A 16,755-nucleotide genomic window follows, 5' to 3' on the forward strand; every position below is an offset into this window, starting at 1 on the left:
GCAATGCACACTTGATACACAATTGGGTAAACTTTACAAAGTGTATGATAAATTGACTCTTGGAACTCCAATAACTTGAACCAATTGCGCAAGGCAACCAGGCTCCTGATCAAACTTGAAATTGACTACTTGAGCTGATCGTCTCAATTACCGTTCATTAGAATGTGGCGTTACAAACTCACAATAGTTAACGAGTGCTGGACCTGTTATACTGTGCCGCTAACGGACGATTGTTTGATATTTCCTTGAACTCAAAGTTGACGAGCTTTGCAATTTCAGAGAGAAAAAAAAAAAATCAGTATGACAAATATTCGTAGTTACTTTCAAATATATTTACTTCTACTCCGTGATTAGTAAAAATTAATCCCTAGAAAATGGTTATTCTGTAGAAAAATTATTTTCAAAAACTTGCAGAGTTTGCACGAATTTATTCTAAACATGAAATTCTGACAGTTACTTCACGAATTAGAATAATTTATTGGAATTTCATAGAAATATCTCAATTACTGTGCAAGAAATTAATTTCAGCAGATTCATAATCATGGATAAACTCTTTTACGATAAAAGTTTCTGAAAACTTCCTAGTGTCAAAATTTTCTTAACCCCATTTCAGAAAAATTGCTTCTCACTGTTTTCTGAAAACTTCCATTTTCCCCTAAAAATCTTCTCCAACTTCCAGAAAATATACAGGAACAACAAACTTGATTTTTCAAATTTGTAAAAACAAAATAAAATTCTCAAAAACTGCAAGTATTTTTACACAAAATTGATTCGATTTTCAACTAGAAAATTCTGAGGTTCTCAGATCGACAGCATAGGAAAAAAAAAAAAAAAAAACACAAAACACAAATCTGGAAAGAATTTTAGTAATTGTTCCCAGAAAATCACTCGGTTTTTAACACCAATTATAACTCAACGTTTTTTTCACTAAAAATTTTTTATTTTCATTTTATTTTCAAAGCCACTCCGTAATTGAAAAATAACTTATTTCTTATCAGTCTATTATTATTAATATTATTTCAATTTTGTAAGAGGCTCGAGACGGATGCACGCTACTCTTTTTCTTTTCTCTCAATTGGCTATCCGCATGCGATCGACTTTCAAGTTTACTACTTACTGGTGTATGGTGACTTTTTTTTTTTATTCGCACGCCTGCCACAGCTAGCCGATAGGCGTTCGTTGAAGTTCGTAGATTCTCGGTAAAGTTCGTAGCCCTTCGCAGAGTTGTTGGCTCTCGATCGTCACTTGTTTTGAGTACGGCAAGCACCGCGGAACTGCCAACAAATGCTATCCCGGGGATAATGGTGGTGGTGTAAGCTAAAATACGCGCACTGTGATTAACACCGTGATTACACGAATAATTGACCTTAATTGTGCGTATCAAGTTATGACTTGAAAGTACGGTGGACACTCTTTTCTGACAATGGTAATGTTATCATCTAATTTTCTTTTAAACTGTAGATGAGAAACTAGATTCCAATTACACATCCTATTTTGCCAATACATCATATAAGTATGGTTCTTTTATTACCAAAAATAATTTCGCTTTTATCTATAATTACGATCAGCTGTTCCACTTTATTCAACATTCATGCGATATTCTTAGCCGTATTTATACTATAGCATATTGTCTTTTCGCACTGTAACCTTGTTCACTTTCTTTTTTTTCTTTTGTTCTACCTATGTTAACACTGTTCGGAGTCGTGAGAGCAGCTGATATAATAAATGCGTAATAGAAGAAAACCGCAGATAACCCTCTTGATACTCAAATTCTAAAAAAAAAAAAACGACAGCTGCTTTCGTTATATACGTACAATTTGATAATCCACGATCTTTGTGATACAAACTCAATTCATTATTCCCAAATGATTCTTGTCAAACTTCAGAAACAAATGGTAATTCATTTTTACTGTATGACTCATTAACGGTGTTTTCAAAATTTTCTCACAATGCAGTACTGAATACACCTATTACACGTATCATTAGCGACATCATTAAGCTAACACGAATATTATTCACAAGCAAACTACTAACTGCTCTCATCTATTTGTATGAATAATATTCTCGATTCTCTTATTGCAATGAATTATTTTATAGTTCACCAATCTTCAAATGAATGTGCATTTTATACGCACGCTTATTTCAAACAAGATTGAATTTAACAAAGTTATAACTACCTATAATGATCATTAGGGAAATATCACTGTTTTGTAAATTGAGAATTATTTTGATTTACCTCATTTTGCAAAAAACATGAATGGTATCATTTGCTTCTGTATAATTTGTTGAATTTTTTACGATTCTGAAGTTGCGAAATAACAAATTATTATAAAAATGAATGATCTTTGACACCAACATTGCAAACTTCAACCTCTTTATTTCAATGAGATAAGGAAAATTATAACAAATCACATCTGAAGGAAATTAATATAGACCATCCTAGAAGTATAACCACATAATCCCGATCACTCACCCGTATACATGTGTAGATTAAGGATATGTGACAAGTTATTCCTTATATTACAAGTATGAGTATTTACACTCAACTAATATTTGTAGAAGTTATATTTTATTTTATCTCATGCAGTTTTAACTTTAATTCCATTGTCTTAAGGCTAATACTCACGAGTAAACGTTATATTTGATAAGAACTCTAGATTGTTTACTCAGCATAATGATTTATAAAGTGTCAAGCCTGTCAGGCTGGAAATGTAAATTTGAAGATGAGGTTCCCCTGATTTTAAAATAAATCCTGACTGATCAAGGAGTACTCATAGGATCAATCTGTCGATATAATTCAATTTTGATCCAATAAATTTTGAGGTCACATTGAAAACGGTTTTCTCAGTTTTTAATTTCTAATATTTCTCTGTCAACAATATACAAACCTTTGCATGAAGCTTTCATGAACTAATTTATGATGAAACACTAACGTACATTTAGTTATTATTGCGAGGGGGCACATTGATGAACATAATAATAATAATAATAATAATCTTATTAATTACAATTGTGTTTATAAAGTAGAGTAAGCGCATTGGCAGTCGTAAATAGATGGAAACCCTGCGAATACACTTCAGTTTTCTAATAATATATCAGACAATAAATATACGATTGTAGATAGTGATGTTACATTACACATTGTCACCCTGACCTATAAACATAATAGCAATCGATGCAGTCGGTACCGTTACTTTCTCCTTGATACATTATTTGTTATTTGTTTGTTTGAGAGAACGGCTAAATTGTTTACGCGTGCCATAACACTGGGCCACTTAGTCGTGAAAGTAGATTGATAATTCCCTTAAAAAAACGTTGGAATCGGAAAGAAATGTGAAAGTTTAATTGGGAATAGGAAATTTAGACAAATAGAATGTTTAAGAATGTTGAAAATCTCATGTCGTTTTGGAAACATTTGACATATTAAATAAAAGAATGCATTATTCAAGCAATTTGTAACCTTCTAGATTAATGGCTTAGATTTTACCGATGAGGTATTGATCAGGTAATTTAACCTAGGCTACTTGCAAATTTTCGGTGAAGTTGTGATGAAATGAGAATCATGGGAACTAAAGGAAATAAATCTTGAAACAAATATTTTAATTAGAACGTTTTCATTTGGAAAATAGGAGAACATTGGGAAATCTTTGAGTCAAAATAGTTTAGCTAACTTGTTTGGAAAATCCGGCAATGATTTTCATGCACACGATGTAAATTTGTAATGATGTAATACCTATAGAGCGCTTCCTTTTATATATCGTAAATTCGAGATGACTGTTTTACAACTTTAGAATGACTTTGAAACGAGCTTAACTTGTGAAATATAAATATAAGCTGCTCTATCACGGTTTAGCATATTTCAAATAATCTTAAAGTTTCGAAATAACGTTTTTTTTTCAAAGCGCATCATTAAATTAATGTCAGGAACTTCAGCCTGATTGACTGGAGGTTGTTACTGTAAACTAGAATCTATTGTTTCGTAAACCTCGAACTCATGTATGAAGCTGAATCTAGCACCTATCATCAGCAGCCAAATGTGTTAAACTTTTTTTTTACAAAGAAGCATGCAGTTCAGTTTTATCCTTATAATTCTATAGAAGTATTGAAAGTTCATGGTATTTCAGAAAATTTAGATTTTCGGACTTCACTACCTTATCAAAATGAACATTAGAATGTTTGGCTGCTAATTCTGACTACTAGCTTCAGCCTAGTACTCATGTACGAATATAAGTTTCAATATTTCAACTTATACCAATGCAAATCTAATTTCTCTGAATACCACTCCCAAAAATATTCCTTTTCGCACATTTATCAGATTGTTTGTGTCTAAACCCAGAAAACTATGGTTGAATTTGATTTATAATTATTGATTTTTGTTTTAGTTTTGGTCGTGATTGCTCAACATCATTTTGGCCTAATGTCTGTATGGTCAACAAGCACTGGGCGCAACTCAGTGTTTGCTGCGGAGGGTGCACCATCTCTTCTCTCTCACATACCTGTTCACGCACATGTACATACTGAACAGCGCAACAATAACGGCCATTGCTTCCACAATCGTACCCACAGTTGTCGGGTATGATATAAATTATATTTAAGCGTGTATCATTTAACTAGCCATCTTTGTTTGGTATCTGCACTTACCAAAATTCCTGCAAATAACAAACTTATAATTAATTCAGACATATCAATCTTAGCTTTTGTTTATTTCTTATACATTTTGTTTATTTTGCAACTTTGCAAAGTTCATATTTGTAGTATTTGTTTATTCCTTCTTTTCAAACAAACGTAGCTAAGACGTAGTTATATTTTGTTTGTATATCCACTTTACATATGATCTATGTACGATCATTTATTCGTAGCTGAATGCAAGACTTGGGTGTAAGAAAAAAGCTTATACATGCGCTAGGTAGAACAGCTGTGTCCTTTGCACTTGTGTTCAGCAATGAAAAAATGACCCTGTAGATGTTCAATCTGCATTTTTGGGTCTGCTTGTATCTGACGTACAGAGTCATTTTGTGCCACGATCAGCACCTTGAGCATGAAAGGCACCGTGAACTAGCCGTAGAATTACTACTGCGAACAGTCATGATATTTGGTTCCTCAAATTCTCATAACAAAGTCCTTCACTTTTTATGCTACAATATATTTATTATATGACTAATTATGTTACAATACTTTATGGAATCGTTGCACGAAATGAATGATAAGTTTGATATTTTAATTCACTGCAAGAGTTGTTTGTCCAGTTTTTAGTTGCAAAACTTCATCTTATCATCTGTATCTCCTCTTATAAAGTAATCCGTTATCACGACTTATCTTACATTTCCACCATCGTTTTTTTTGAGATGTAGATATGTTTAAGGAGCTACAGAGGATTGTGAGCTTAGGTTCTGTAACTAGTTTTAATTTTTATTTATCCAATCTAGCAGCCTAGGCTGTTTGGAAAATATTCTCAAATTTGAATGAGAAATGAATACATTTCAGTAAAAACTAAGTTGCTCATATTTCTTTGTATCCAGAGAGTTACAAATATACACATTTCACAATCAGACGAGGTCAAAGTTACTAAAATGAACATAATTATGAAACGTTTAATACAAAATTAATTATTTTTTTGCTTCGGAATAAGTTGAAGCAGGTGAGCTGGCAAATAATAAGTATATTAACGCTGTATCAAGGTTTACTGAATTTCAAATAATCCTAAAGTTGCAGAGTAACGATTTGAAAAAACGTGCATTGTTATATTAACGTAACGAATTTCAATCCCATCAGCCCTAAACTATTTGCAGAATAAGTTAACGGAAAATTTACATTATTTTAAATTTTACTTGCTAACTCAGATTGTAATTCAGGTAACTAACAGGAAAAAAACAGTTAGTATGTTAAAAAATTATAAACTTTGATGCTAATCGGTAACTTTAATTTGATTCATATGTAAAGTGTTGTCTCAATCATGCATCAATGCACTATAACACTCTGGTAGTTTAGCAATATGTAAGTAGGCTCAAACTTTTAATGAACAAAATTTTAACAAGGTGCTGGAGGCTTTTTTCGCAAACTTTCGTTTTCATTGATTCTGCTTTTCAAACAACAAAATTTGTACTGCACAACTGAATCCAGTTTATTAACGTTAATACTTAATTAACTTTATTCAGATTTTTTATGGTAAGATGTGCACAAATATCACTGTTCAATTAACCACAATTGCTATGTAATATTAATGGTGCTGGACACAGGACGAGACGAGACTTTGTTGAGTCTTGTCTCGGTTTATAAAAAATCTCCATTTTCACTTCATGTCTTGGTCTCTGTCTTTATCTCAGAAAAAGCTCAGTTTTCATGTCTCGTCTTGTATGGTCTTGGACTTGTTGGATGATTCCTTGGCATTCAATTAATCAGGTACAGCCCTATATAAATTTCGAATTTTTTTAAATAAATGCATCAATTGGTTCTATGAAAATTCTCATTGTGGTGGATGAGAAAAAACGTAGTATATTTATTTGAAGTAAAACGTATTTAAATAGAAAGCATCTGTAACTTTGAGAAACTTATATAATTTTAGGATAATGAAATGTCAGATATTATGCATTACTGCTTTTCTTTGAACATTGGCTAATCTTGACGAGACTCTTGTCGAGACTTCAGGGTAATCTTGGTACCGTCTTGAATTTTTCCATTGTTATCTTGTCTTGGTCTCGTCTCGAAAATCAAGACGAGACCAAGTCTGCTCTTATTCTTGTGTTCAACACTACATTTTAATGATATCTTTTGAATTTTTGCATGTATTATATTATTTGCTGTTTCAGTACTCTATACCACGGTCACGTACTTGTGTCACAGTAATTCTATAACACTGTTCATTCTTCTCGAAATCGGGAGTCGGAAATCATATTTTATTTTACTGGGCGACGCGATCTTGTATTATTTCACCGGGAATGAACTTGGAGTTCAACAAACTAGATATGTTCGCTTCATGAACTACAAAATGTACTGCAATTTACAAGGAATGTGATTTGTAGAGTCCTTTGACACTTGTGGGTAATTGTTACTTACCATGAATGAAGGCACTTGACTCACTCCGGAACACAAATGTAGAAACAATTTTAGTTTTCTTATTAATCTTAGTTATTTTCGTATTTTCTTTGGTTCAGCACCTGTTGGTTATTTTACCTTCTGTGGGACTTGCTAGACGCACTTCTATTGGCAACATCATATGGTACGTTTTCTCTGACATTTTCAATACCATTCTTTGAAAAATTTTATCTAATAACGTTTCATCAGTGACTGATAGTTGCTTTTTATTTTGTGATGGTATTTTTTTTTCAATCCATCTTCTCCACTTTTAAGACAGATTTTATATCTTATTAACATTATTTACCGCTACTTGGATGCATGCACTTAACCAAATTTACTAGCTAAGAGAAAAATTTATGCTCAGATTTATTCTTCTCTAAAATAATCATGATATCATTGCAACACAATGTTTGGAGTAATTAGTTTTAAACCTCAGTTCTGTGCCCTGTTCGGGAACAATACTTCATCTCTTACAATTACAGTCTCTGTTAACTAACATATTACGTAAATCCAGTCATAGGTGCAGGCGCAATTTCTTTGTCCCTTCTATTTACGATTGCTCGTATTACGATATCTTAAATTTCTTTTTTTCAAACAATATTTTGTAATACAGTCTAGGAAAAGTCATCATACTCTTAGTTGTATGAACAGCGAGAACTGCAAATTGTTTTTGGGCAGGCTATTAATCAAATTTCACCTTCGATTTAGCTGTCAGTTTTTTTTGAATCTGTACCCAAAAAAGTCAGTCGATGTTTTTTGTCATTAGTCGAAGATGTCACAGTCAGGAGATGGGCTACATACACCGGGTTATCTATCATGGAGGAAATTGCAGTTAAGCAGAGCCAAACTCAAAGCTTCTAGTAAGACTTCAGCTCTACTTTCTGGTTTTGCCATGGTAAGATATAATTACTTATTCTTGAATTGATGTAACGAAACTGATATGAAACATTCGATATATAATTTTGAAAAAATCTCAGTTTATGTAATTATAGAAAATGCTTTTTTGAAAAAACGAACAGTTCATGCTATGCTGCTCAACTCAATTATAAAGAAAATGCACGTTAGGGATAATTTGTTGATTTTTTTTTTTCCCCTTTACTTGAATTTTTCACTGATATGAGTAAATATTTTTTTACTTCTAACATTTTCTCAACAACTGCGCTAATATACAATAAAGGGACCAGAATGAAAAAATGTACCTGGAATTGCAGGATTACGTAATAGGCTTATTGATAATTTATGACTGACGCGCATCATTAATTGGAATAATAGGCACTCATGATTACCATGTACTTTTTGAATGCAAAGCATCCATATTATCATGCTCGGTAATTAAAAGTAAAATAGGCAATTACGTCACGTAAATAAAAAATTTGATCGACAGGTGGCCATGGTTGAAGTACAGCTGGATAAGAATACAACGGTGCCCAAGCCAATGCTGATTGCATTCGCAATCTGTACAACATTACTGGTGTCTGTTCACATGCTGGCTCTTATGATATCCACTTGCATCCTTCCAAACATCGAAGCAATATGCAATCTTCACAGTATTAGTCTCGTCCACGAATCGCCACACGAACGACTTCACTGGTACATTGAAATTGCCTGGGCATTTTCAACACTGCTAGGATTATTGTTATTTTTGTTAGAGATTGCAATTTTGTGTTGGGTAAAATTTTACGAAATTCACGAGGCTGCATCGTGGGCAGCGTGTATAGTTTTAATCCCAGTGTTGATTGTATTTCTGGCATTTGCAATACACTTTTATAGAAGCTTAGTAGCACACAAATATGAAGTCACCGCAAGTGGTATTAGAGAACTCGAATTGCTCAAAGAACAAATAGAATCCGCTGATCTTGAAGGCCGAAATGGAATGAACCCATTGCAAAGTTCCATTCATATTGTATAAGACATTCTTTAAGCTTACTTTCTAAGATTTTATGGCATTGTTGTACTGTCCTCAGTACCATAGAATAAAATAGGAAACTGAAAAGACGGAAGAGAAAGATATAATTTTCTCAAACTAAATATTCGGCAACACAGAAGTTGAGTCAGTTTTCTGAAACTTCAACTGTATGTTGAATACATTTTGCTGCATTAGGAGATGTTGTCAGTTTGAAACGCTTGGGTATTTGCATTCGAAAAAAAAAATCATTTTTTATTTATGTGTAATGCCGAGAAACACGAAGTAATTAGGTCGCATTGTTTCTTTTCTTCAAAAATAAATAAATTAATAATTGCAGTATTACAAGCAATTGAATTTCACCTATTTAGTAATGATTATAGATATACCTAACCTAACCTACTTCAGCATGGATGACATCATCATATTGTTGTAGTTTTGAACAGGTTGTATTTTCAAAAATTTTTGATTAATCGAAACAAGAACCTATATGACCTATCTATTTTTGCTTTCTTTGCGTAATACGTGCAGAAATTTTTTTCATGCAAAAACCTTATTTTACGATTCATATAGTTCACTTCTGGTAGTTAAAATTTATTCTGAATAAGCAAAAATAAAACTCATAAAAGAGCTCAAATCCCGGCCTATTACCGTAAAAGTAGTAATAATATATTTTAACAGTGTAGGAAGTATGTTTTTCATTCATATGAAAACGTCACAATCGACATTTCAAGTTTTCTTTGAATAATATAAAGTTTACGGAATTCTTTGATTGAGTATGAACTGAAGCTGGTTATAACAACAAAATTATTACGACAATAAAGATGTGTCCAGAATTGTGAAACATTTGAATATGATGAATAATTCGTCAGTGACACTTCCATAGTGATAGTTTTAAGAATTAATTTGCTAGTTTCGCTTCAGTTTCTTCTTTGTAGGGAGCAAGCTTAAGTACATCTTTTCTCTCTGGTGGTGAATCTTGCAAGTTCTGCAGTGAAGAATAACTAGAATTAAACCTGAAGAGCATTAAAATCTAGTCGTAATTAACATCACAATCATAAAAAATTACCAGAATAAATCCAAATGTCATTATTATCGCCATTATCTAATCTGCGTTTTTTTGGGCCACTAAATTCTTGGATTATCGCCACATTCTTGGTGTAATTCTCATGTTAATGCATGAATATCGCCAGAGTTACTTTGAAATGCCTCAATGGACGAACGGTCCTTATTTACTGTAACTATGGACTCTAATTTCTCATAAACTTAACAAACAACAGATCCAGTAATACAAAAGCTATAAGAAAATATATTGATTTAATTTTTCTTACCATGACTAAAAATCTGGTTTCTTCTGTCGCTTTTCATCGAGCATGAGTCAACTGTATAAATCAATGTAAAGTTTTCTACAATAGGCTCTCAGATGTGATATGATATTTCGTTTCATTCGAATGGCCTGCAACTGAAGGGTTGCAGGTCTGTAGACCGACGTTTTTAGGATATCTAAGATCGGAAGTACAATTCTATAATTCCGGTCGTTGTTTGAAGTTATTAATGAACATTGTGCCACCTGGCTGCGGCTATCATAACGTAATTTATTATAAATTTTTACTCTAAAAAATGCGTTTCATTGAATCTCAAAATAAATTACAAGATACATTTGTAAATTGTAATTGAAACGAAAGCAATACACGTGCAAACTATTAATCATTAAAATGTTTCAAATTTTAGATGAACGTGACTAATAATTTTTAAGTGCGGATATTTTACATGATTATTAACTGTATATCATTTTTGAAACCTTCTAGAATATTTACATTAATGACAGTCGTCATCTAGTTAATATTTTCCGTTATATTATAGTTAATATTTTCAACGCTGAGAAATTGAGTGGACAGACGAGAGGATTTCCTATGTTCTTAGCAGTATGTTTTTTTTAAGGATGTTCAGGTTTTACAGTTCAGTGAAAGAAACAGTCGAAAATCATTTCAGTAGTATAAAATTGAACTCAAGTTAATTAATGTAAGTTTATACAGGATGTCTTACAGAACGATTATTACAGAAATGTCTTCCCAACAATAAAATCAAATGAATAAGTAAACCCGTAAATTCGAATGAAGAAAGTGTAGTTATCAATAATTGAAAATAAGTAACTTTTTTATTTGGTTTTCTTAGTAGTAAAATCATATCATTTTTCCAACACCAACAGATCAGGGATTTTTTTGTTCGTGTTTGGATGTTTTGCAGATCACCCAAAATGATGTTCAAGTAGTGTTACCATGATTTAAATCAAGCATAAGTTTTTTAATTATGACCTTTAATGATTTAGTGCACAAGTTTTTTGTTATAAAATGATTATGCACTGAGATTATGCACATGCTCCTCCATAACTCATATTGCAAACTTATACTCAGTTTAAAAAGACCTACTTTGCCTCCTTGATGCACAATCTACTCTTTTAAATTAAGGAGAGATTCTTTTCATAAAATACAAATGAAGTAACTTTGCTTCAATTTTTAAACCCTCATTGTATTATTTTTTATTTAACTCATTTTTATACTACAAGCCTGTACGTTCTAAACATCCTTAAGCAGCGTTTCGTAAGTTTATGAGCCATAGAGTATTTGATGGCAATAGTTTATGATCCTTTTGATATGTAATACATTTCTCCATTGCACTGAGAACGTCTTCCACATTTAATATTTGTTTTTACGTAAAGGGAGTCTCTGTTATGATAGGCTCTACGAAAGACTTCACACATAATGTAGTGGAAGCTCTGATTCAGTAATTTTCAATATCTTATTTGCTCAGTTGCATCTTATGAAAAAAAGACCGTGATATATGAATAGTTGACAATCTTACTTTTGCTTGCCTAGTGATTAAACGAGCAATTTGATCATTGAAATCCATTTGAATCACTGTAAAATATAAATATTATTAAAACATTCCCATTTGTGCATAGTGACTTAACTTTAAGATGAGAATAATATTGGTTAGCGCAAAACCCATTAAACGTATGTCTCACATGTTATTATAATTAAATCTTAAATTCATTATGTATAAACTGTTTTGCATACTTTGTGACAAAAATTCTGAATAATTGGAATTTGTATTGGTATGGAATCCGAACGTAAGAATACTTTTGCAACAATGACTCATCAAGTTTTTGATGAATGCTTTGTTTGAAAACAAGTTATTTTTGAAAATTAGTGTTATTCTTTGTTTATGCTACCAAAATAATCCATCACACGAAATGCCTAACTTCATGATTATAGAAGAAATCACTAATTTTAATACATCGACATTGTCTTTTGAATACCTCTTGGAATCATAAAAATTATAAATAACATGTAAAGTTACATTTACAATTCATCTTCGACACAATAAACCTATTTAAGTTTGATCGTGTTTATTGCAAGGTGATGCGCCATTACTGTGCTACTTACTCAAATACAATTAATTGTTACGTGTTGTTGAGTTTATTTTATGTTCGTGGATTCGCCATTTTTACTAGTGCCTTATCAAACATACACTCTACTTGAAGAAGTATCAGAATCAGAAAACAGTTGATAAAGTTGACACAGTGTGTGTGCAGACATATTTCACTTAAATTTTATTAATATAAATTCGTTTAAAACCGTATCTATCAACACAGTAAAATATGTTAAAACCTGCGAACTTTTACTAAAAAGTCAATGAGTTACTAACATTAACTTTGGACTGTTTATATTACTATAGCGTGGTTTAATACCGGACGTATGTTATTTTTCTTATTGTAATAAATCATAATATTATCCGTACTAAAATAAATTCCATGCATTCGTCTGAAAGAAATAATTCTTTTTACTTCTTATATGCAGAGCCTCACCAGGTCTTAGTGCCGTCGCTGAGTGTTTTCAACATTATATATTTAGCTTTTAATTAAATAGTTATTTTCGCGATTTTAAATAGTCATTATGGAAGATCAAAATATAGACAGTCGTGACATTATCCCTCCGAAATTATTCGCGACTGTCAATAAAAATATGAATTACATCCAATAAAAGCTACTTTTCGTCAATAATATATTTTTTTTTACTTATATTTATTCTCTTATTGCTTTTTCCAATTTTCACAGAGTATTTTTGCTTAGGTCTCCGCCCCACCAACCCCCCAACGGCGTTGCGCCCCCACCCTAACCGTTCAGCTTTCCTTTTTCTATTCGTTTCAATTCATGTTCCACCAAATGTTCTTCCCTCCGACCTTGGTTGCGTACCTCCCACCTACTATCACGGAATAGTATATTGTATACCAAGTGCGTAAAGCAAGCCTTTTTAAATTTTTTACATCGTCAGTAATCATGAAACACTTTGTAATTCACGATTTGTCGAGACTGGTTTGCATAGAGTGATTCCTCAGATGGGCAACATATCGAAAAATAATTTCCGTCAATTCAATTCGCAGAACTAAGGTCTTCGGAAAACCCAGGTTCAGCATCGTGCTCGGAACGGTGCATCGAACCTGGCATAAAAACAGTAACGGTGAGTGCAGGACATTTAAAATGATCTTTTAACGTGTGGTTGATATTAATTCAAACAATTCTGTTTTGGACGTAATTGAAGTTTATGAATTAAAATTCATAAAACCGCCACACCGGTCTTCTGTGGAGGCCATACATCGTTTGATTAAATCAGGAGCAATTTTGATTTTTTTACCGTGTAGTGGGCAATTAATTTCTAGTTAATTTATGGTTAAAGAATCAAATGTGTCGAATCGCTTTCTTTTGAATGTAAAAAAGTTGAACAAGTTCCTATTTGTTAACCATTTCAAAATGTGGTTCTAATTAGGTTCTTGTCTCAGGAATTATTTATGGCGAAGCTAGGTCTACAAGATTCATATTTTATGAGTTCAATTTACCCGGATACGAGAACATGTTTGAGAATCGCTTGGAACGGTCATTTGTATGAATTTCTCTGTCTTCCTTTTGGTTTGTGTACGTCTCCCGTAATTTTTATAAAGATTATAAAACCGGTCGCTAACTAGTTACAAGAGAGAGATAGAATTTTGATTTTATGTACATCTTGACAACTGGTTGTGATAAGGCTAACGCTCACTGTTGTGGATCCGATCCGATGGGATCTGATGCGATCCGATCCGATTCGCTCGGAGTGGAACCGGTTCGACCGGCTACGCACTTTTTGTGTAACGCAGTAAGTAATAAGACGGTTAGACAAACACGACATAGTTCATTCCGCTATGATCTCACTTGTATGTCACTAAAGATCTCTTATTATATAAGTTTTTTTTTTTTTTTTTGTTTAAGATTAATTTCAAACTGATAACTTCAGAAATGAAACGATTCACTGATGCATCTTCGATTATCAGGATCAAAAGAAAAAGTTGACACAGAAGTGGGAAATATCAGCTGAAGCTTTTGATCAAATCGTCGATAATTTTGGTATGTTCCAACATTGACTTATTCCCATCGCAGAATAATGCGAAGTGTCCAAGTTTTTGTTCTTGACATCGTAATCCGAAGGCATGTGGCATTAATACTTTTACTCTAGATTGAAATGATATGCCTTCCCTCCTTTTTTCGATGATTCTACGTGTCATTAGAAAAATTTTATCGGAATAAGTACATGGTGCGGTAGCGGTGCCAAACTGGAATACGCAGCCTTCGAATCCATTATAAACCTATCTAAAGTGCTATCATAATTTAGTTTTCAAGTACGGGTTGAAACTATTATACAGCCAATGTTGAGGCCAAATAAAAAAAATGTTCTTGTGTTCAGATAATAACGAACTATTATTATTGAATACTGAATTTAACTAATTAGAAGACTCTCTAAAATCCGCATAGTTATCATGAGAACGCGGCTAGAATATAATTGAATTATCGGTGAGGCCCAATAATTGCATCACAACCCCTGTTTTTGAATAATAGATTACAATAGTTATGAAGAAACAGGGCACTCCGGCATATGGGGGGGGGGGGGGTCTCTTTTGTTTTTAGTTGAAGATCGTGGCATTATCAGGTATGAAGTAGCGGTACTACATACTTATCATTCCAACCATTCTCTTCATATACTTACAATCGAACTTTATGACAGGTGAGTTCATTTGATCGTTCAATTTTCGAATGTAGCGCTTCCACTTTGGAATACCTATAGTCTGCGGCCAATTATGTCAACTAAAGGTATGCGATAACAGTTTAATCATTTTTACTATAACAACATATTCACACTCTTTCACAATTCGTGATTAGGATTCAATTTAATTTCGCTCATTGTCAGTTGCTCAGACATAAGGGTACTTGAAATGTTTTTACGCAATCCTATTTGTTATTAATTTATGATTAGAGTAAATGTAGTGTAGATTAGCATATACATCAAGTGGCTTACATATAAAAATTTATGTCGTCATAATATTTGTGATAATTGTTTATACATAAGACTATCAAGATTGTTTCAGTATTGCGGGTTTACCCAAACTTATCAGTTTGTTTTGACTTTAGAGGAAGTGAAAGCTACGCAAAGGTTAACCTTGTTTTGATAAATATTAGATGTTTGGAATTTCGTGTCTGCAAGCGAATATGTTAATTATCCAAGGGCCGATTCGAGAGAAAGATTTAAACAGATGTGCATTCTACTCCGCCGGTTCGAAATCAAATGTCTGCTTCCTACTAGGTTTGCATAGATTTCGATTAATCGTTTTTCCGGTTAATCGATTGATCCATAGATTGAAAAAAGAATCGATCCAAATCTAATATATATATAATATAATATATCAAGAATAGATAAAGTTCCTACTGATAATTCTTCCACCGCTTTCATCTATTATAAATGACTAATTTATTCACTGAAGACAAACAATTGCGTATTCAACTTTTAAAAACCAATATATTTTGGTAGACACTGTAAGAAAGAAAATCGCGCTTGATTGAATTAATTGCCTTCTCCGACAAATCAAGTTTACAATATAAAGCAGTAAATATAAGCATTTCGTCAAATCACATATACTTTGTATTCGTGCAAAATGGATTCAATAGAAACGAATTCAATTGTAATTAACAAATTTGTTCCCTCATAGTGACAGTTTCTCGTATAACGTCAATGTATTTGATTTATTCATATATCATATCGTGGCACTGTCAACACGATATGTTATGAGCATGAAGTTAGAAACGTTACTGTCACGATGCATATTTAGGAAAAACCGTTAGTTCACACTTTAGGAATGTGTGAAATTTAGTAAACGATGATGAACAAAACATGCTCTTACTTTCGTATACCTATAATTTCAAATAATATAACATCGGAAAAATCCAGTTGCAGTGCTCAGCTGTGAATTAATAGCATAATAATGACATATCCACAACGATGATTACGTATTTCGGATTCGAAGGTCAATCCATGGAGTCTGATAGATGAAAAATGCCCGCGGCATTTTCTGAACCGAACAACCTCAATATGGTGAATGTATGGAACCTGTTACTCGAATGATCTTCCGCAGTTAGAAACTCTTCGGATTTGTTTACGTGGTGAATAAAATTATCTGCGGAGGTACGAAGAAAAAACAAAAATAAAAAACCTTGCGGAACGGTGATGCTTTCACGTATTCTCTTCATCCATACTCATTGAGTATACGCACGGCTTGTGCAGTGGGGCTCTCGATTCCAAACGAAACGGCATCGCGCTCGGCTCTCCTCGATAGTTGCAGATGAAAAGTAGTCTAAGATTGACCGTCAACGATACAAATCGCAAGTGAAGCAGTAGTAATACATGAGTACTCACAAT

General features: G+C 32.8%; 1 protein-coding gene across 3 annotated transcripts in view; it reads left to right on the forward strand.

Moving 5' to 3' along the window:
- Positions 1–1,258: 1,258 nt before the first annotated feature.
- LOC124406574 (SEC14-like protein 2) overlaps positions 1,259–16,755 on the forward strand; it is a 32,642-nt gene continuing 17,145 nt past the window's right edge. Inside the window, exons 1-3 of one of the 3 annotated variants that reach the window (XM_046882006.1) lie at positions 1,259–1,426; positions 4,383–4,573; positions 7,841–7,969. In XM_046882006.1, coding sequence (XP_046737962.1) covers positions 4,418–4,573; positions 7,841–7,969 — 285 coding nt within the window. In that variant the 5' untranslated portion in view covers positions 1,259–1,426; positions 4,383–4,417. Of the gene's footprint in view, positions 1,427–4,382; positions 4,574–7,151; positions 7,217–7,840; positions 7,970–16,755 lie in introns of those variants that run through there. The other 2 variants (XM_046882007.1, XM_046882009.1) reach the window with 2 other exon arrangements.

The sequence above is a fragment of the Diprion similis genome, chromosome 6, assembly GCF_021155765.1.
Source record: "Diprion similis isolate iyDipSimi1 chromosome 6, iyDipSimi1.1, whole genome shotgun sequence".
Lineage (NCBI taxonomy): Eukaryota > Metazoa > Arthropoda > Insecta > Hymenoptera > Diprionidae > Diprion > Diprion similis.